Here is a 19,145-nt window from a genome sequence, read left to right as displayed (position 1 = left end):
TTTCCACGGAGCGTATATTCTCGAGTCAATGATGTTTGGTTTAGTCGGAGTCCTTGACCAGTTTCTTTCCTCCGCGGATACGACCGGTCCGCCGGGCGGCGATGAGACCGACCTGGAACGGGGGCCGGGCCGGGTCAGCACACGGCGGGACGACACGGCGGTACATAGCACGGGCCGGAACGTCAGAAACAGCCTCTTGGTCGATAATGCAGAGATTTCAGCATTAGCTTCAGACATGAACAATCATCATTTACAACGGAACAGGCAAAACACAAATCAACCACAAGCTGATCGCAATGTACGGTAAACAAGCAAACGTAGCTTGCAACATTACTACTCGAATCATTAGCATTACAAAAACGCAGTCCCCTCTCCAAACTCAATCCTCTTTGCCCATATCTCACCTTCTTTCCGGGCGACTTGCCACGCGCAATGGTGGACGCCTTGCCGATATGCTGGTGGTTTCCTCCTCCGTGGGGGTGCTCGACGGGGTTCATGCACACACCACGCACGGTGGGCCAGGCGTTGCGCTTGGCGCGGTACTTGTGGAAGGCACGGCCGGCCTTCATGATGGGCTTGTCGGTACGGCCGCCGCCGGCGATGATGCCTGCAGCCGACCAGGATGGCCAGTCAGAAGGTGCATAGATCGCAAAACATAACATTGACGTGCCGAGAAATTGACAATGAATTATAAATAGAGAAATTGGGTGTCATTTCTTGGCAAGAGCACTACGGCATCAAAGGAAACAAAGATCGAGACAAATTACTTCCAGAATACCATAACGAGCAAAGTTGTTCTAAAGCAACACTTAAACAACAAGCTGGACCTGCTGAACTGTAAAACGGTCTTCCACCCCACAACCCAAATATTCAAATCCCGTCTTCATCCCTCCACGTTTCCGTCACAACCCACCCTCGACTCAGCTCCATCCAGCCAGCGCCACTCAGTAACCTGTTTCATCAGGCCCCTCCCGGGGTTGGCTTCCTCCCCCTCCAGTCAGCTGTCTCCCTCTCGTCAGCAGGTGGTCACTCACCGACCATGGCGCGGTTGGCCGACGGGATCACCTTCTTGGAGCCGGACGGCAGCTTGATGCGCGTCTTCTTCGTGTCCGGGTTGTGCGACACAACCGTGGCGTAGTTGCCTGCCAAGAGGCATAGCGGAGATGTGTCAGGGAGGGACGCAGACCCGGCCGTGTTTGGGTGGGAGGGGACGCAGTCAGAAACAGCCTCTTGGTCGATAATGCGGAGAGTTTCAGCATTAGCTTCAGACAAAACGAATCATCATACACGATATAGTATAAGGATTCAACCGAGGAATCGGAGTAGCAGCAATTAAATAACTTCAAACCACAAAACTGCATACATGTGAACTCGCATTCTGATGTGCTGTCTGACCTTGTGCTAATTTACAATAGGAGATTTTGCAACTACACAAGTCAAGGATCTTCGATAACCTCTGGCATTTATCACATTTGGCAAAAATATCGTAAAATTTCAAAATTAAATTATCGGCAACGGCAAAACCCGTCCCACGGCCAGACTAAATCCACCGCCGGGCGCGGCCTCGCTCACCGGATGTCCTGGCGAGCCGGCCGCGGTCGCCCGACTTCTCCTCCAGGTTGCAGATGATGGTGCCCTCGGGCATGCGGCCGACGGGCAGCACGTTGCCGATCTGCAGCGCCGCCTTGACGCCGCAGTAGATGAACATGCCCGTGTGCATGCCCTCGGCGGCCAGCAGCAGCTCCTTGCGCGTCTTGTAGCGGTACGGGTCGCGGAAGTGGACGACGGCCAGCGGCGCGCCGCGGCCCGGGTCGTGGATCAGCTCCTGTCAGATAACAGGGGGGGGGGGGTGAAAAGTCCGTACAAACACTTCAATAACACCAACTTGTCATGGGTACATCAGAAACAGCCTCTTGGTCGAAAATGCGGGGTTCAGCATTGGCTTCAGAGATATCAAATCATCATGTCATGGGTGGGTGTTAGGGCAGATTATACAGACACAAGGGAGTAACTATATAAGCATGTTTGAGTTCCTGCACAATAATGCTATAATAAATTCAGTTTGTCCGTGGAAAATGGTGTCATGTGCACTTTGTCAGAGCAGAAGCAAAGACAGTGCATGCAGGTAATGCAGCTGTTGCTTTTACAGTCGACGAATATGTCATCCAAGCCCGACCACAATGTGTGTTATTTTGGGGTAAACATGAAATATAAGCATTTGTTTATTACACTGGCAGGTGTTTCAAGCGAGTGCGCCAATTTTTCGCTGGTTTACCAGATTTCTATGGGTTTACTCGCAATTGCACATGAGTAGCAGAAAATCCTACCCAGTGACATTTTTCACAGCCTTGTTAATCTCGGACGCTGCTTGGCCGACCGACAAACAGTCTTCTGTATTGGATAACCCAATCCTTTCAATCATGAGTTTAACTTTTTTATGCATATGGGCTACTGGCATGGCATGTGTCACATGCCAAATCAGATGTGTAAAGTTCCTCAGGCTATTAGTTCATATTGACTGGGTGTAGTGTACTGATCAATTACATGGTCAATAAAGCACCCCCATTGAAAGATTAAGTGGACAAAAGTGAAACACCCACCACACAGAGAATTTTGATGTAACATGTTCCATCTGCATGATGCATAATGTGGGTGACTGCTGCATACTGCAGCTACTTTTCTGTTTGTGGCACGTGCTTACTGGCTTTTCTTTTGTCAGGTGCCATGCCCTGTTGTTCGTTGAATAAAGCCTTTGCAAGTCAAAGTGGCTATTAGTGCATGGCTCATGCGGTTCAAGGACTGCTCCCCATGTAGAGAACAGCTGAGCAGCTGATGGTGCTTAAATTTGGCTTACACTTTGTGACAGATCTATTCAGCAAAAACAGCAAAATTTTCATAGACTTTGGATGTTGAAAGGGTGAGCAGTTTGTCCCAAATAGAAAATACAGCCTGGATATGCAAGTGGTCAGATTTATCAGACTAAAATGCTTGAGCAAACAGGTTATATGAGGTAAAAGTTAAGTGTTACCTGTTTGAAATAATATCTTAACAGCTAACAAACTTAACCACAGCCTAGCTGGGAGCTCAAAGATAAGTTTTTACTTTATATGACAAAACACAATAATCCAAAATCATCTATGAATCTGTTTGATATGTAGGTTAATTGTGCATCCAATTTCAAAACATGAAACTTCTGCAAAACTAGAACTAGAGAATTTAGAGTCGAGATGCAATGACCAATTGCACTATAAGCAAGCATAAAATACTTGGAACCATACATTTCCTACAATGAGAAAGAAAGGTGAATAATCATTAATCACCATGTGCCAGTCATTTGGGGCCATTTCACTGTGCACCACACATTATTTAGATAATTATTGATAGCTCCCATAAATACGATAACCAGAATTGCAGTTTGGTTTCACAGGAACCTGGCAGCAGCACCTGATAGTGTCATGTAGTGGTGTGCTGCGAAACAATCCAGCACACTTCCACCTGGGTGGTGTTTCACAGCAGCACGCTGTGCGCAGCCATGCTGTGGGTTCAGTCGGGCACACTGTGGTATTTCCGATCCATTTATGGAAACGTTTCCATTTTTGGAACAATGTTCCTAAAATGGATACGCCGTTTCCAAAAATAGAAACGATCTGTTCCATAAATGGAGACGCTGTGTGCATCGCTACCTTTAAAGCAAACTGGGCATTGATTGGTGCAATTTGGCATGCGCAGGATGCCACCAATCGACAGCCAGCATTCTAGTTTATGTTCCTGTTCTCCGACTTTCCGATCAGAAAACCGAAAGTTGACGAACGAGGCGATGCTTATAACATGTTGACGTGATAAAAAATTCACACGTTTTTCTAATCGAAAATAATAACATTTATGAATGTTTTGAACAAAAAATAACGTTTTTAACAGACTACTGAAAGACTGACCCATTGATTGGAACAACCACATCACCGGGAACTTCAGTTTTTCATTCATTTTCACGCTGCGTTTTCCGGTGTACCAGCGGCCTGGTGGTCGTCAATCTTTGATTAAATCGCATGAAAGTTGTTGCAAAGCCCTATTTGGAGACTTAAGTGGGCATTTTATGATATTTCAAATGTGCTGAATATGATCGTAGGCTCGGATCAACGTAAATCTCCGTGCAAATACGTAAAAAGCAGGATGGAAATAAGGTCTGCACCGTCGTCACACCAAATACCGTTGTATTCTGACGATGAATTTATTCATTCTAGCTCATGTGTAACATTGATATTAATTTTATATATTGAAATGATATCTACGCTTTATGTATTGCCCACTTTGGACCACATCTGTCCAGTAGTTTCTGGGAAATCTTAGTTTTAGTTGACTTTTGAATGTGCTCAAGTTGCGGCGCGTAAGGTATTATTATCGAACCCGACGTCCAAGGTAACTGCCGAGAGCCAAGATGCTAAACCAGTCCCAAAACATCAAATTTTTAGTCGCATGTGAATTTCAAAAACACATTTAAGCTAAGTTTGCACACATTTGAACTTCAGCGTTTCTATTTTTGGAACATCAGCGTTTCCATTTTTGGAAACTAAGTCTCCATAAATGGATACGATTCAGGAGCATTTTAAAGACGTGAATTTTAATGCATACGACAGCTTTCCATGCAAGAAGACAAGTGCTTTTGGTGTATCTGAGCTTGTTTTACGCGAAACAGTTGTTATACATCGAATCCAGCCACCCTTGGCAAGAAAATATGTGCGGAGATGTTAGCGTTTCTATTTATGGAACGAGCGTTTCCATTTTTGGAACTGAAGAGTAGTCAAAATTGGAAACGTTTCCAATAATAGAAACGTCTCCATAAATGAATCTGAGATACCACAGTGCGCCCGACTGGGTTTCCATTGAAACATCAACAAACCCAGACGCCCATGACGCTGGAGCGCCTAACGGAATTAGTCTCAAATGCCACACCAACGCAGCAGTGTTGGGCCGTGAAACTGCCCTGTTTTGCAAGGATATGCAGATTAATTTCAATTCAAATTACAATTAGAAAACAATTGACTTACCTTGACCACTCCCTTGATGTAGCCATGACGTTCAGCATAGTCCAAACTACGCAGCTTAGGGGCACCCTTCCTGTGCTTGGTATGGGCCGTGAAAATTGACCCCCTTCCCTTACGCTGGGCGCGGATGACGCGTCCCATGATGACCTGCAACGCAGCGACAAAGATATATCAAGCGACATTTCTGGGCCGGAAAAAATCGTTAAATAGAAGCTGAAACATGAATAACTGAAGATGAAATTTGATAATTCCAATACCAACACCAAAAACCGATTGTAAAAACAAATTCACCTAAATCGCAGGTCATACAAAACGGAAAAGGACGCTAATCGCAACGCTGTCTGTGATGAAATAAATTAATTTTTCAGGATAGTTTTCAAAGCAAGTATTTTCTAAATTACTTAAAATTTTAACGTTTCGAAAATACAAAAAGCGTTTCTAGTTTATTAAATTCTGTGAAAAGAGTATACACTTAAGAATCATTTTGATTGAAACGGCGGCGCTGGTGTTACGGGGAAGCCGGACGGGGAACCGTTACTATCCTTTGTTACTGATTCACTTAGCTTTATCAAGCATTCTGAAACAAACAAGAAGCTAAGGTGGTTAAAGGAACCTTTTTCAATAACTTTGTGCTATGAGTAATGTACCTAACCAAAATGGGATTGGTCTAGATCAGCAGGTGAGTTTTCTTTATTGCGCCACTATTGCCTACCGGTGATTTTCGTCATCCAATGGCGCAACCAAAGCGTTAATATTTGTTGATTTATGCTTTGTTTTTGCTATTTTCTGTCAAGCAATGGTGTTGGGCCAGAAGCTGTGCATTGTTTGATTTATTTGCATTTGATCTTTCCAGTTTGCTGGGTTAGACATCCGCGGAGGTGGTCAAGGTGGTCCCCCTCAACAGAACACAAACAGATATGTCCCACCAAACCGTCGAATGGAAGGTGGTGGGATGGATGGAGGTGGAGCAAGCTTTGGAAATTACAGAGGTAAGTGCTAATATAATAGCATTAATGGTTTCTTGCCACTAAATTTTCCTGTGATGTTCAAGGACAAGCGGAATCTCAGAGTTTCACCAAGCTTAATTTGGTTTTGTTTAACTGGTTGTAAAAGTTAAGCCATTTGGCAGGTTTATAAGGAGAGTTGAAGGAGTATCTAGAATGCTTGATAAAATACCAAGGTTATATAACCTTGCAAATTGTGAAATTGTTCAATTTTGTTGAAGTTATCTATTTTTGAAGTTATGTTATGAGAACTGCATTATTAAGTTGAGCAGTTCAACTCAGCTGCTTCATCTGCTGATGTCATAGATACTTCCAGTTTTTATCAGTTCTAAATTTATCTTGTTAGGTATTTTTCAGTCGTTTGATCTTCAGTTTTTTTCATAAATAGAGTAGTAATCGGGCAAGGCAACTATTGTATGTGAATGATCTACTTTGCTTATCTATGTCTGTTAATGACATGGCAGATGATAGCATAGAGTTCATTTACAGGTGTACATTTGGACAATCTGGTGTCAAAAGAAATGCGTTTTGTGGATAGTTATGTAATATAGCTGTCACTCATAGTGAGTGGAAATGTTGAGAGTTCTGGCTGCATGAGTTCAGCTTGCTTAGGTTATTCTAATTTCTTAGGTTACATAATTTTCTAATATGGACCTGCTTGAATTTGATGTGATCATAAATTTGTTTTGGGCATGCTGGGCTTAGTGTTTGCTATGCTGCTTTTATCAAAGTCAGTACTCAGTTGTATCTATTATGTAGGTCATGTGTGGTATGAACAGTTCCACATGTCTGTGCCACTGCTGTTGTGACGCCCCGTTGTGTCTGGTGCGTGTTGCAGGCGGCGGCGGCCGTCCGGGTGGCGGGTACGGGGGCGGCGGCGGCGGCCGGCCCGGCTATGGCGGCGGCTACGACCCCCGCGGCCCGCCGCCGCCCATGCCGTCCTCGTTCGACCGCGGCTATAACCGCGGCGGCGGCGGCGGGTACGGCGACAGAGACCGCGGCTACGGCTTCTCGGACCGGCCATCCAACGGGTCCGCTCCGCCCGCCGACAGGGCACCAATTTCGGGCGCGCGCCCGCACCGCCGCCGGCACTGCGCCGGCGGCGGCGCGGTCGCGCGCGGCCAGTGCAGTGCAACAGTGACTGGATCGGGGCGCGCCGCGCTGCCAGCTATCACTCACCACTCCGGGCTCCCAGCGAAATTTCTGCTCCGTCCGCCAGCGCGGGCGGCCCGCCGTGCAGGCCGCGGCCGAGAGTCGCAGTCCGGCTCGCTAGGACTCTATTTTTCTTTATGTTATCTGTGTAATCGGTGCTAATCATCACAAACGTTATGCACCGTTCTTGGCGTGCACGGCAGTTTTGTGATATCCGGATATTTTGGCAGAAGTCAGCTAAGCTGCTGGCCGATCACTCATGACTGGCGAATTACGCTGGCAGTCTAGCATATTCAGCTTGTTAATCAGATGTCGGACTTATCAGCCGGTAGATTTTTTCCGGACAAGGTCAAGGCATTTGGAAGCAATGGCTTAGTGATCACGGTAACGATATATGCGATGTTGATTATCGCATGTTATTCGCCCTTGGATATTATTACCAAATTTCATTTCGCAATCGACTCGTGATTCATGGTATTTTCCAATGACGGAAGGATCTTTGGTGAACGCTGCTGAATTTTTCAAATGCCATTCCAGTCTTTTCAAAATTTATTCTGCCCGGAATACCGTAGCTTGCATGATCGCCTCTAGGGATTTGCGGAAAGTGCCAGGTTGTCCCGAGGGCTGCATATGGTGCGTTTCTTAGGCCATCAGAATCTCATGAGTCTGTTAAACTCTATGCGCCTGGTATTTTCCGTGATTCTATGCGAGCATTTTTGTGCATGACTAATTAGTTCAGTTCAGTTAACGTTTTTATTCATGCATGTCAACGATTATGAGCTGTTGCATGCTACTACCGACGTGGATGACGTTTGTTTACGAAACAGCTCTGTCGGGCTTCACCCGGCATCTAGTGCTGTCAAATTTTGATAACTCTTTGTGAGTTACGTGAGCCGTCTTTGAACCGGCTCACTTCTGTAATCCGCCGAGTGCGGTCTGTAATTAAATCCGGCCGCCGCTGTAACCGGACAGCACCGGCAGCCCAGCCCGCTGCCGCTGCTGTCCCAGCCTCTGAACCTCAGCTGACGGCCGTCGGTCGTCCCTCACCCACAGATATGGCGGAGGACGGTACGACCGTGGCGACCGCGGATTTGGCGACCGGCGCGGCGGCAACACCTGGAACAATAACCGGTGAGTGGCCTGTCATCACGGCCGGGGGAGTAGTGTCTGTATGCGGCTGATCCCTCCCGGGGACTCCCGTAACGTCCGGCTCCGAGCGGCCGCCGCCGCGGTGGTCCCGACTCCCGAGATTGCCGGCTCTCCTGCGGCGTGCCGAGACCGGGGGTCGAGCGCTGCCGCCGCCTGTTGTGACGTGTTGGAGCCCGCCATCGTGTGCTGGCGGCGGGGGCGGCCGTCACAGCTGACTCACGCCGCCCCCGCCCCCGCCCTCGCCCCCGGACACCGGCCACCGACCTCGCCCCCGCGGTGTGCCGCCGGCACTCTGCCAGACGGTCGGTGCGGGGGAGGGGCGACCGGGAAGCCCCGATGATCAGTCTGACCGTGACAGGGACCAGACGTCGCCTCTGCCGCTCGCTCTCTGTACCTTGATGAGCTCGCTGGGGAGGGGAGCGGAGATCACAGGGTCAGCTTAGTGTTCTGCCGCGGGGGTAGAGCGGGGGTTCCCGGCCATGGCGTTTATCACATCACTCGTCATCATGCCTCTCTAAGCTCCGGTTGGGAGACGAGTCTCATGTGCTGCGGTAAGATTTAACGAGGTCACCATGACTAGGCAGTCTCCTGGGCCATTATGTTTGCCGTGGGCTTGTCTCGGCTCGGACGGCATTCCGCAACTTGCCTAAACTTTGCCGGACTGCATTTCAACTATTTCCCATGCGAGCTGTAGCTTTGCGAATAATTCGCCAAGTTTCCTGTATGGGTTAACTTTTCAGCTATCCGACAGGCTGACTCATTTGAAGTTCACGAACAAGGAAGCCTTCTTGACCTTCGCCTCGAGCCTAATCTCCTTCCGGGCATGTTTGATGCGATGGTCGTAGGGACCGCCTACACAACGGCATTTGGGACCTATTTATGAGTTGCAAGAGTTACATGAGATTTATTATGAACCTCACGAAGGTAGCCAGTTTAGAGTTGCTAGTATTGATGTGCCATTACTTCCCGATTAGTACGGTACGTTACATTCTGCAAAGCTTTCCCCACTGGGAAGGGACTCAGTTTCAATCTGGTGGAACGCTAGTTTGCCGACTGCCGATACCACTGGGCACGGGTGACCCCGCCGCCTGCCCTCCCGTCGGCCGGTCGTGTGGGAAGTGCGATAGCCCGTGTCAGGCTCCCACTATCGGCTCTGGTGCCCGCGGAGGGGCTCAGATAGCCCGCGGGGCGGCCCGTCTCACCCCACTGATGAGCCGTCACGGCGCCAGTTTTCCTTGTGCCCGCTCCTAGTATGTTATGTCGGCGGTATCGCATGACTCGTTCGCTCGTCCCCCGCCGTCTCTGGCTCCCCCACCGTCCGTCCCGGCACGTGTCAGCCTGCTACCTTAGTCCCTGGGTGTTACTGTTAGATCGCTCGGTAGTCGCGCTGTCTTAGCCGTCACATCGATCGCAGCTGGGAGTTAGGTGTCAAATTCCTCACGCATACCGTCCAGAATGCAAAATAATCACGTTAATTGCCATCGCAATATGACACCCTGCCGCGGTCCGACGCAGTGGTGGTAATGGCACACCGACTTGTAACATGATCTGTTTCGTCTGTCTGTACAAGCAGACCGCGTCTGTGTGTGATTGCCGGCGGGCGGCTGACGCTGCTCGGTGGCACCTGCTGTGAAGGTCACTGTCTGACCCCCGCCCTCCCCCCCCCCTCCCACAGTGGCGGTGACCGCTGGGGCGGGGACCGAGAGGGGGACCAGCTGCAGCGTAACGACCGCTGGAAGGAGCCGAGCGTGAGCGACCAGGACTGGACCACGCCGATGCCGCGCGACTCGCGGATCGAGGAGGAGCTCTTCAAGTCGGTGAGCAACCCATATCGACGGAGTAGATGAGATTGGTGTGTTATTGTTGTATCGTGTACTGTGTATAAAATCCTCCGAAATACGTTTCTCAGGTAGCGTTAGAAAGTAAAGACGCTGTTGGGGGATATAACAATTTGCTGAAAGGCAAGTCTGAAAGACTCATTTCGGCTACCCATTAGAAAGCTTTGGTGGTATTTCACTAATGGAATTAGGTGTAGCTGGTGTTCTGAATTTGACGCTGCCCTTTCACTGACCGTCGGCGCGGCTAGTTTTAGCGGCTCGTCTCCGCTCCGAATGACCGCCGGCCGCCAACCGTATAGCCCCCGGCCGTCTCTGGGCGCGGTTACAACTTTCTGCCGGCGGCCGGGTGGCGTCTGTCGGCTTCTGACACCTCCCCTCCCCTCCCTACCCTTCCTACAGGCGACGACCGGCATCAACTTTGACAAGTACGACGACATTCCGGTGGACGCCACCGGTAACGACGTACCCGACTGCATCAAGTCGTTCAACGAGCTGGACCTCACGCCCATCATCGTGGAGAACATCACACTGGCCAAGTACACCACGCCGACGCCGGTGCAAAAGTACTCGTTCCCGATTATTCTCAAGCAGCGAGATCTGATGGCCTGCGCCCAGACGGGCTCGGGCAAGACGGCCGCCTTCCTGGTGCCCGTACTGAACCAGATCTTCCTGGTTGGACCGCAGCTGGCCAGCCAAGACCCCAAGGTGAGTGAGCGCCTCAGTGGTGACGGCGGTGGCTATGTGCTGGGCAGAGGATGTAGGACTGAAGGAAGAGGTGCCGCGCTTTTGTGGTTGATAGGTCTTTTTTCCATAGAAGAACTTGTTTTAATTATCTTTTGTATGTATCCTTGACACCATTTTGTGGAACTGTATATTCTATCATAGATTTTGTTGTCTCGAATTTCCCGCTACGTCACCTTTTTCACCGGCGTTGTTTCTCCCCTTCACAGCGTCCGATGGGCGGCCGCAGGAAGCAGTTCCCGCTCGCCCTGGTGCTGGCGCCGACCCGCGAGCTGGCCACACAGATCTACAACGAGGCGCGCAAGTTCTCGTACCGCTCCCGGGTGCGCCCGTGTGTCGTGTACGGAGGCGCTGATGTGGGCAGTCAGATGCGCGACCTGGAGCGGGGCTGCCATCTACTGGTGGCCACCCCCGGCCGACTGGTGGACATGCTGGAGCGAGGCAAGGTCGGCCTCGACAACTGCCGCTATCTGGTGCTCGACGAGGCCGACAGGTGAGAGTGGATGGACGGGAGAGAATTAGGATATGGGATAGGCTGGGATGGTGACTGATGCTCGTTTATCCGTCGAGAGATACAGTAGGTTTAAAGGACGTAAAAAGGCTAGATTGGGCGAGGGAACTCATAACTTTGGATGTCAATATTGTGCATTCACTGTCATGTAATTTAGTCAGCTCATAGTTACATACTCCTGACTCAACCGATGAAATTCCTTTCTAGGAGTGGCTGACTTTCCGAGACATAACTCTCCGCTGGGTTGCGCAGTTTGTTGAACAGCTGGTCTGTTATGAGACAGCCTGAGAGTAAAGCGGACCCGGCTGCCGGGCGCTCCGCAAAGTTGAACTTGTTTTCTGCAGCTCTACTTTGGCGCTATTTGGGGAGCGGATGGTAGAGGTCAGGTTTTGCGCAGCAGACTCGGTCTTGGCCTGGTCATGACGCGATCACTGATCCCCGCCTGATCTCTCTGTTTACAGGATGTTGGACATGGGTTTCGAGCCGCAGATTCGTCGGATCGTGGAGCAGGACACGATGCCGAGAACGCAGGACCGGCACACCATGATGTTCTCGGCCACCTTCCCCAAGGAGATCCAGGTGCGTGCGCCGTGCACACAGCGGCATAGGATAGCGGGCTTAGGGCGTTTGTTGCAGTTCATCCTGTGATAATATGAAATCCGTAAATAGAGCTATAGTGTCTGTCTTTCTTTTCAAAAGTAAGAACGAGATTTATGGGAGTTCATGTGTTGAGCAGAGATTAATTTGCCAGTTTTTTATCGCTAAGCTCCATATTTACTTTTCAGCCATTGCGTTTTCGGTAAAACAAAATGCCCGTAGGCGTTTCGTCCGTTATTTTACACCACCCCTGAACCACTCTAACCTATATTTTGTCTCTGTTTCGACAGCGTCTGGCCCAGGACTTCCTGCACGACTACATTTTCCTGGCGGTGGGCCGCGTGGGCTCGACGTCTGAGAACATCACCCAGACCATCATCTGGGTGGACGATCACCAGAAGAAGTCTCATCTGCTCGACCTGCTGCAGGAGACGCCGCAGGACGGCGAGGAGAAACGTGAGTGGACGCGCGGGGGAGTCGAGTAGTGTTCGGTCCGTGAGTCGAGATTGGTTCCATACTTGTGGGGCTTGCTGGGTAAGACAGGAATAATGGTGGCTGCCGTGCTTTTTTCAATCGATTTTAGCATGTAGTGATGTGCATACTACATTGGCATGTATTTTGAGGCATGCTGCCTTTGCTGGAAAAAAAAAAATCAGACACATTAAATATGGTGTTTACCAAGAATAGAACATTCAATCCTGGGCTCTTTGTATAAAACCGCATTTCAAAGCAGCTACACCATGGGATTTTCGTGAGGGTACATACATCCTATGTTATCTGCACTCGTATAGCGGACCGGACTATCCTCGTATGCCGTATCTGATGGATCTTTCTGTCGGCCGCGCCGGCTACCGTGGCGTCACCTGCGTCCGCCGTCTCCTATCTCTCCACTGCTGTTGTGTTGTAATGTGTCCCCACCCTGTTCTGACCCTCCCCCCTTTCTCCACCAGCCGGCGAGTCGCTGACGCTGGTGTTCGTCGAGACGAAGCGCGGCGCCGACCATCTGGAGGACTTCCTCTACCGCAACAACTACCCGGTCACCTCGATCCACGGCGACCGCTCCCAGGGCGAGCGCGAGCTGGCGCTCAAACACTTCCGCAGCGGCCGCTGTCCGATCCTGGTGGCCACGGCGGTGGCGGCGCGTGGTCTGGACATCCCGCACGTCAAGCACGTTATCAACTTTGACCTGCCGTCCGATATTGAGGAGTACGTGCACCGTATCGGTCGCACAGGACGCATGGGAAACACGGGACGTGCCACGAGCTTCTTCAACGAGGGCAACCGTGGCCTGGTGCGCGACCTGCAGGAGCTGCTGACGGAGACGAAGCAGGTGGTACCCGACTGGCTGGAGAACTACAGCATGGAGGTGCACAGGATGCACGGCGGAGGAGGCCGGCGCGGCGGCGGAAAACGGTGAGTGGGGACTGGAGAGGCAGTGGGCGGGGTGGGGGTCGGGGAGGGATGGTTGTCATAGGCCATCGAGCGGTTATAGTGCTCCAATTGCTTCCATTCTCTGTGTATTTATTGCTGCGGATGAGACAGACTGTTTTCCTTTTCAGTGTACCCGTTAATATTTGCTAACGGATTTTAAGACAATGCGATAATGTTGCAACCTAATGAGCTTACGATATGCAACTGATTGTGAAAGTAGATTATGCTTTGGCATTGCATCATCCGCTTTAGAATTATAGTCAGTGTCAGCTTGGTCTAAAGCTTCTTGTCAATATAAGTACTGCGACACTATTTACGGCTATTAACGAGTTTCCATTGCTTTATGGTGCTTGCGTTCGTGCATGATAATGCTCAATGCTCGGTCCCAAACCTCCCAGTGTTTCATCTGTGTTGTGGTGACTGGTATCTTGTTGGCAGACGCTCAAACCAACGCTGTGAGCTGTTCTCGATATAACTGATCTGCGTCTGCTATTGCCTCACCGGAGCGTTTTCCGCGTCCTGCAACTGACACTCTCCCTCGCGTCTGTGTGTGTGCAGGTTCGGCGGCGGTTTTGGCGGCCGCGACGTGCGTCAACAGAACCGCAACGGCGGTTACAGCAAGGGCGGCGGCGGTGGCGGCGGCGGCTACCAGGGCGGTAAGATGGGCGGCGGCGGCGGCGGCTACCAGCCGTACGGTCAGATGGGCGGCTACGGCGGCTACCAGCCCATGGGCGGCTACGGGGGCACGTACGCGGCGGCTCCGGGCGGCGGCGGCGGCGGCTCCAGCGACAGCTGGTGGGGCGGCAACTAAGGCCGCCGGTCAGCTCCCCGGCCACCCCAGTGGCCGCCCCCGGCCGACCGACTGTCACTGTCTCTGTCGTAGTTCCCGTTTTGCAGCGCCCCGGGCGCCTGCAGCTCTCCGCCGCCGCCGCCGCCGCTGCCGCCGCACGCCGACAGGTGCTCACTCCCCACACGCAACACATTGTGATAGGGCCGGGGGTGGCGCCGCCGGCCCGCCCCCGGCGCCCAGCCCGGCCGCCTGAGGCCGGTGGGAGCGGGCCTCGCTCCCCGGCCGTGCCGGACGCGCCCCAGCCGAGGCGCGATCGCCTCGCAGCACTGGGCGTGCGTGTGTGTGGGTGTGTGTTTTACGACGTTTTAAAGTTATCATTCCGCTGCGTAGGAAACTGAGTGTTTCGTTTGTTTTCTTGTGCGTTTGTGTGCTTAGAACAACAGCATTACTCAAGAGTTAATCCCCTATCCGAGAGTTCACAGAGGCGCGGCGGACGGCGCTTAGGTGTTTTCTTTCCATGTTCCCTCACGGTCGGGCCAACCCGGGGAGCTGGTGCGTCGTTTAGAGGTAAATATGGTAAACTGTTGTATTCTTTCCTGGGCCGAAATTGTCAGCTGGCGTGCCCAAATCGCGAGCCGAGCCGGTGTGATGTAAGCGCGCGCTCGTGTGAGCTGTGCGCGCGCGAGAGAGAGCTGGAGAACAGGACCGACTATGTGACGGCGTCCGGTGACACGGACGGCCGGTATCTCCGCCCCAGGTCCCTCCTTCGGGCGTCGGCGCGCGGCCGGGCTGGCCGGCGCGCCGCGCCGCGGGACAGCGTGCGATCTGAGACTGACCGGCCGGCCGCCGGCGGGGGCCGGTGGGCCGGCCGGCCCGCGCGCAGCACGCGCCTCTGGTTATTTATTAGTAGCGTTACGGAGAGCAGTGTGGAGCTGGACTGACGACTGGCGAACGGACCGAAGGCGCGGCCCGGTGCGCACGGAGCGCGCGTCTGTTCTGTCTGTCTGTTTCCTGTACCGGCGGGCGGCTTCGGCCCGACCTGGGGTCCGGGCCGGCCGCGCCGGGCCACGCACACGATTCGCGCACGCATTCTTCCACTGATGCAAGGGTGCTGGGCGGCCGGGCGGTCGCCGGCGCTGATCTCAGGACTGGCGCCGGGCCCGCCGCCACGAGGGCCGCGGCAGCGGCAGCGCCCTCCGTGTGCCGGCCCGGCGGTCTCAAGCCCGCGACTTCTGATCCAGTCTAGTCTCCATGCGTGATTGTGTGCGTGGCAATATCTTTTAGGGAACAGTACAAATTGTGTCGCGGGCTGTCGGTCGCAATTTGGTGCGTGAATGTCTTAGGATTTTCCAGATTCACTTGAAGCGCTGCAGGTTCTGACGACCAGTTTGCTTCGTTTATACTTTGTAGCCTCTGTTGGAGGGGCGTTATACTGCGCCCTCCAGCCGAGGGTACCTTACACGTTATACACTTGACTTGCGCGTGTCCAAAAGGGGCGGCTGTCACCGCGCCGGCTGCGTCCGGCGCCGTCCGAGACGAGAGAAAGTCCTGTATAACAAATTGTGAACCTATTTTTGCGCGCCGGAGCGTAATCTGACGTGTGTGGGACTGAAGGAGACCGACTGCCGTTACTTTGTGCTGCGTAACCGGGCGTGCCGGCGCGAGGGAGGAAAGGAGGCGCGGCGGGCGGCGGCCGACGCCGCCCGCCGCTGGGCCCAGAGGCGAACACAGACCGAGCAACCAACTGTCCACCTGCTGTCCGCGGGAGACCGGACGCAGGTGGAGGCTCGCCACACCATTGAAATACAAGGAAAGAATATGAACACAAATGATGCGTTTGAGGATGGGTGGGGATGGCGATGACTGGCGAGACAGCTCATGAGGTGCAAATTGGTTTATGACGAAATGGAATTTGATGTGGGTCTGTTGTAGTGCCTGTTTGGGGATGTCCGACCGAGGCATAGAACTTTGGGTGGTTGCCGTTTAAGTCGGTGGCAAAGTAAGCAGTAGTTTTAGGTGCTCTGATATCCGTGTCTTACGTGGACTGCCAAGACAAATGAGGCTGCATATCTTTATGCATATATTACATCTTCACACATGGACGTCAACATAAGCTCCCGCACCATTCACGCTATCTCGCAGAACACGATTGGTAACACACTTCGCAACGCCGTCTCCGCGTTTCCTACTCGGAAGTGGGCGCCGATCAGGCGGAACAGACCAGGGGTGTAACTTTTGCTTTTGAGATGGGGGTGCACTTGGTGATGGGGGCGACATTCAATGAGGATATAGGGGCGCTTCCAAGGAGCATAGATGGTGCATATCTCTCAATAGGCGCGCACACAGGATTTTTGAACGGGGTGGGCACGACCTTCAAACTGCCCCCCCCCCCCATGACGAAGGGCCCCAGGCCCCAGCCGAAAAAGTTCCCCAACGCGATTATATTTCGGTTGACTTGAAAGTTGGCTTTTGTCGATACATGATAAAACAATTGCTTCAGTACCCGTTCAATTTTCAAAGCATTGAATGTTCTATTTTTGTTTACGCAGCATGTTTCATTCAACTACGATTCAGTGATTAGTAATCACCATCTTAACAATCACGTAAAATATTCGATTAATAAGCGTGGATGCAAGGCCCTCAAAAATCAGCCCGGGTAGCGCCTGACTGCCAGCCGGCCGACCGACCCCGGCTACTGGCTAGCTAGAAGCGGAGGCTAGTCACGGGTAAGCCCGGATGTGTATGAGCGGGGAAGCACCCCCTTTGTCAATACGCATATTTATTTAGCCACATACGAGTAGACATGAAAAATAATTACAATGATTCGTAGCGAGATCACAGACCAGAGGTTTAACTTTTCTCACTTTTATACCACAAACTACAAGGACACAATTTTCAGGCGCATGCCCACTTTCCTAGTAGGTACCAGTCGTAACAGATATTCAGGAAGCCCGTACCAGGGCACGTATGTACGGCCGACGACGGCCCCGATCACCCACCTTTCGCTGTCCCGGCGGCGAGCGAGGGACCCACGGCGACCGCGCACCTCACCGACAAAGCAGCACTGTCACAACGAAGAAGCCCTCAAAGGGCCCGAAGATCCGAGGGCCTTTTGAGGCCTTCTGAGGGCCGTTTGACGTCAGATGAGGGCCCTTTGATGTCAGCTGAGGGCCCTCTGACACCTGCTGGGGGCCCTCTGACACCAACTATGGGCCCTTTGAGACCTTCGGAGGGCCGTTTGACGTCAGTTGAGGGCCCTTTGAGGCCTGCTGAGGGTCCTTCGACGCCACCTGAGGGCCCTTTGAGGCCTTTAAGAACCCTTTGACGCCAGCCGAGGGCCCTTTGAGGCCCTCTGAGGGCCGTTTGACACCAGCTGAGGACCCTTCGACGTCATCTGAGAGCCCTCTGACACCAGCTGGGGGCCCTCTGACGCCAGTTAAGGGCCCTTTGAGGCCTTCGGAGGGCTGTTTGGCGCCATCTCATGGTCCTTTGACGCCCTTCAAGGCCTTCTGAGGACCCTTTGACCCAGCTGAGGGCCCTTTGAGGTATTCGGAGGGCCATTTGACGCTAGCTTAGGGCCCTCTGACGCCAGTTGAGGGCCCTCTGACACCAGCTAGGGGCCCTTTGACACCAGCTGGGGGCCCTCTGACGCCAGCTAAGGGCCCTTTGACACTTTTGGGGGCGTTTGACGCCGGCACTGGGCCCATTGGCGCCTTTTAAGACCTTCTGAGGGCCGTTTGATGTCGGCTGAGGGTTCTTTCAGGCCTTTTGAGGGCCCTTTGACGCCATCTGAGGGGCCTTTGACGCCACCTGAGGACCCTTTACGGCCAACTGAGGGCCTTCTAGCCCTTCTGAGGGCCCTTTAAGGCATTCTGAGGGCCCTTTGACGCCAGTTGGAGGCGCTTTGGGACCTTTTGAAGGTTGTTGAAATTTCACATCTATCACCATCCCCTTGACTGCGCTGGACCTTGTATGGCCTCATCTGGACCTTGTATGGCCGGGGCCCGAGATGGGCTTTCCTGGTCTTTTTAATCGCCATTTAGCTCATTTTAGACAGTCTTCGGCGGTCTTGAGTAGGGGCCCATTTGAGAACCATTTGAGATGGGCCCCCTTTCGAATGGGGGGGGGCACGGGCCCGTGTACCCCCCCCCCCCCTCCTCTTGTGTGCGTCCTTGTCTCTCAATTTCGGTAAAATGCTTTGTAGGTATATTTCGAAATTCAGACTTGAGAGTTGAGAGTGATCACCATTTTACGTTCCTCCGATTTAGTTTGAACACAGCCTGATGTTGCAAATGGGATTGAAATTCATTTATATTAAACCAAGGCCCCCTAACTGGCGCAGCGATAAACGGAAGTCGATGTTTCTGCTTGTAGGTACAACTTACAATAACTTTTGAAATAAAATGAATATTTTTTTTGCATGTACAATTTTAATTGTACCTATGAACACTAAACACCCAATGCCACAGTCCAATGGCATAAAGTTGGGTATTACGAATTGACATTAGATTCATTCGCACGAATTTCAATCAATTAATTGAATTTATAACGAAATTGCATTTTACTTTTTTATTCCAACCTTTTATAGAATCGGGGTGTGCCCTTTTTATGCTCGGCGACTGGCGACACCCACTTTTGCTGGAATCACCTTTTTTATTGGGCGCCTTTCTACTGCTGGGGTCGCCTCTCTCCTGCTGAGGTCACCCCTCTTCTGCTCGGCGGGACTTACTGCTGATGGGCGCTCCTCCTCTGCTGGGGTCTCACTTTTCTGCTGGAGTCTGACATTTCCCTTCCCTGATATGCTCTATTTTTGCTAGAGGCGTCCCTCTTCTGCCGGGCGCCCAACTTCTGCTGAAGGTGCTCGGGTAGGTCTGTTGGGGGCATTGCTCT

At 52.2% G+C, this 19,145-nt stretch overlaps 2 protein-coding genes across 5 annotated transcripts; one reads left to right on the top strand and one right to left on the bottom strand.

Annotated features, from left to right (window-relative positions):
* On the bottom strand, positions 1 to 5,397 carry LOC122385035 (60S ribosomal protein L8-like). 3 transcript variants are annotated; one of them, XM_043372998.1, is made up of 6 exons: positions 5,334 to 5,397; positions 5,046 to 5,189; positions 1,573 to 1,825; positions 1,035 to 1,142; positions 405 to 607; positions 1 to 112 (listed from the first exon to the last, which is right to left on the bottom strand). In XM_043372998.1, exons 2-6 carry the CDS (start codon positions 5,181 to 5,183, stop codon positions 41 to 43), a joined length of 774 nt encoding a protein of 257 aa, XP_043228933.1. In that variant the 5' UTR covers positions 5,184 to 5,189; positions 5,334 to 5,397; the 3' UTR covers positions 1 to 40. The 3 variants fall into 3 exon arrangements, with proteins under 3 accessions (XP_043228933.1, XP_043228932.1, XP_043228931.1); XM_043372997.1 differs by having other exon boundaries at positions 5,352 to 5,393; XM_043372996.1 differs by lacking the exon at positions 5,334 to 5,397 and adding an exon at positions 5,304 to 5,332.
* Positions 5,398 to 5,545: 148 nt separating this feature from the next.
* On the top strand, positions 5,546 to 16,084 carry LOC122385062 (ATP-dependent RNA helicase DDX3X-like). Of its 2 annotated transcripts, none has more exons than XM_043373046.1 (11): positions 5,546 to 5,721; positions 5,896 to 6,031; positions 6,885 to 7,026; positions 8,252 to 8,329; positions 10,023 to 10,164; positions 10,585 to 10,890; positions 11,136 to 11,419; positions 11,899 to 12,016; positions 12,325 to 12,490; positions 12,985 to 13,447; positions 14,024 to 16,084. In XM_043373046.1, exons 1-11 carry the CDS (start codon positions 5,677 to 5,679, stop codon positions 14,274 to 14,276), a joined length of 2,133 nt encoding a protein of 710 aa, XP_043228981.1. In that variant the 5' UTR covers positions 5,546 to 5,676; the 3' UTR covers positions 14,277 to 16,084. The 2 variants fall into 2 exon arrangements, with proteins under 2 accessions (XP_043228981.1, XP_043228980.1); XM_043373045.1 differs by having other exon boundaries at positions 6,885 to 7,077.
* The last annotated feature ends 3,061 nt before the right edge of the window (positions 16,085 to 19,145 follow it).

The sequence above is a fragment of the Amphibalanus amphitrite genome, unplaced genomic scaffold, assembly GCF_019059575.1.
Source record: "Amphibalanus amphitrite isolate SeventyFive unplaced genomic scaffold, NRLGWU_Aamphi_draft 000206F_arrow, whole genome shotgun sequence".
Taxonomy (NCBI): Eukaryota; Metazoa; Arthropoda; class Thecostraca; order Balanomorpha; family Balanidae; genus Amphibalanus; species Amphibalanus amphitrite.
This window is presented reverse-complemented; position numbering and strand designations above follow the sequence as displayed.

Coding starts and splice junctions, on each gene's coding strand:
- LOC122385062 (XM_043373045.1), top strand. CDS start 5,677: ATGAGTAATGTACCTAACCAAAATGGGATTGGTCTAGATCAGCAG. Junction 10,165..10,584: donor AGGAGGAGCTCTTCAAGTCG/GTGAGCAACCCA, acceptor CCCTTCCTACAG/GCGACGACCGGCATCAACTT. Junction 13,448..14,023: donor CGGCGCGGCGGCGGAAAACG/GTGAGTGGGGAC, acceptor GTGTGTGTGCAG/GTTCGGCGGCGGTTTTGGCG.
- LOC122385035 (XM_043372998.1), bottom strand. CDS start 5,183: ATGGGACGCGTCATCCGCGCCCAGCGTAAGGGAAGGGGGTCAATTTTC. Junction 1,143..1,572: donor CCGGCTCGCCAGGACATCCG/GTGAGCGAGGCC, acceptor GCCTCTTGGCAG/GCAACTACGCCACGGTTGTG. Junction 113..404: donor GCAAGTCGCCCGGAAAGAAG/GTGAGATATGGG, acceptor CCCCCGTTCCAG/GTCGGTCTCATCGCCGCCCG.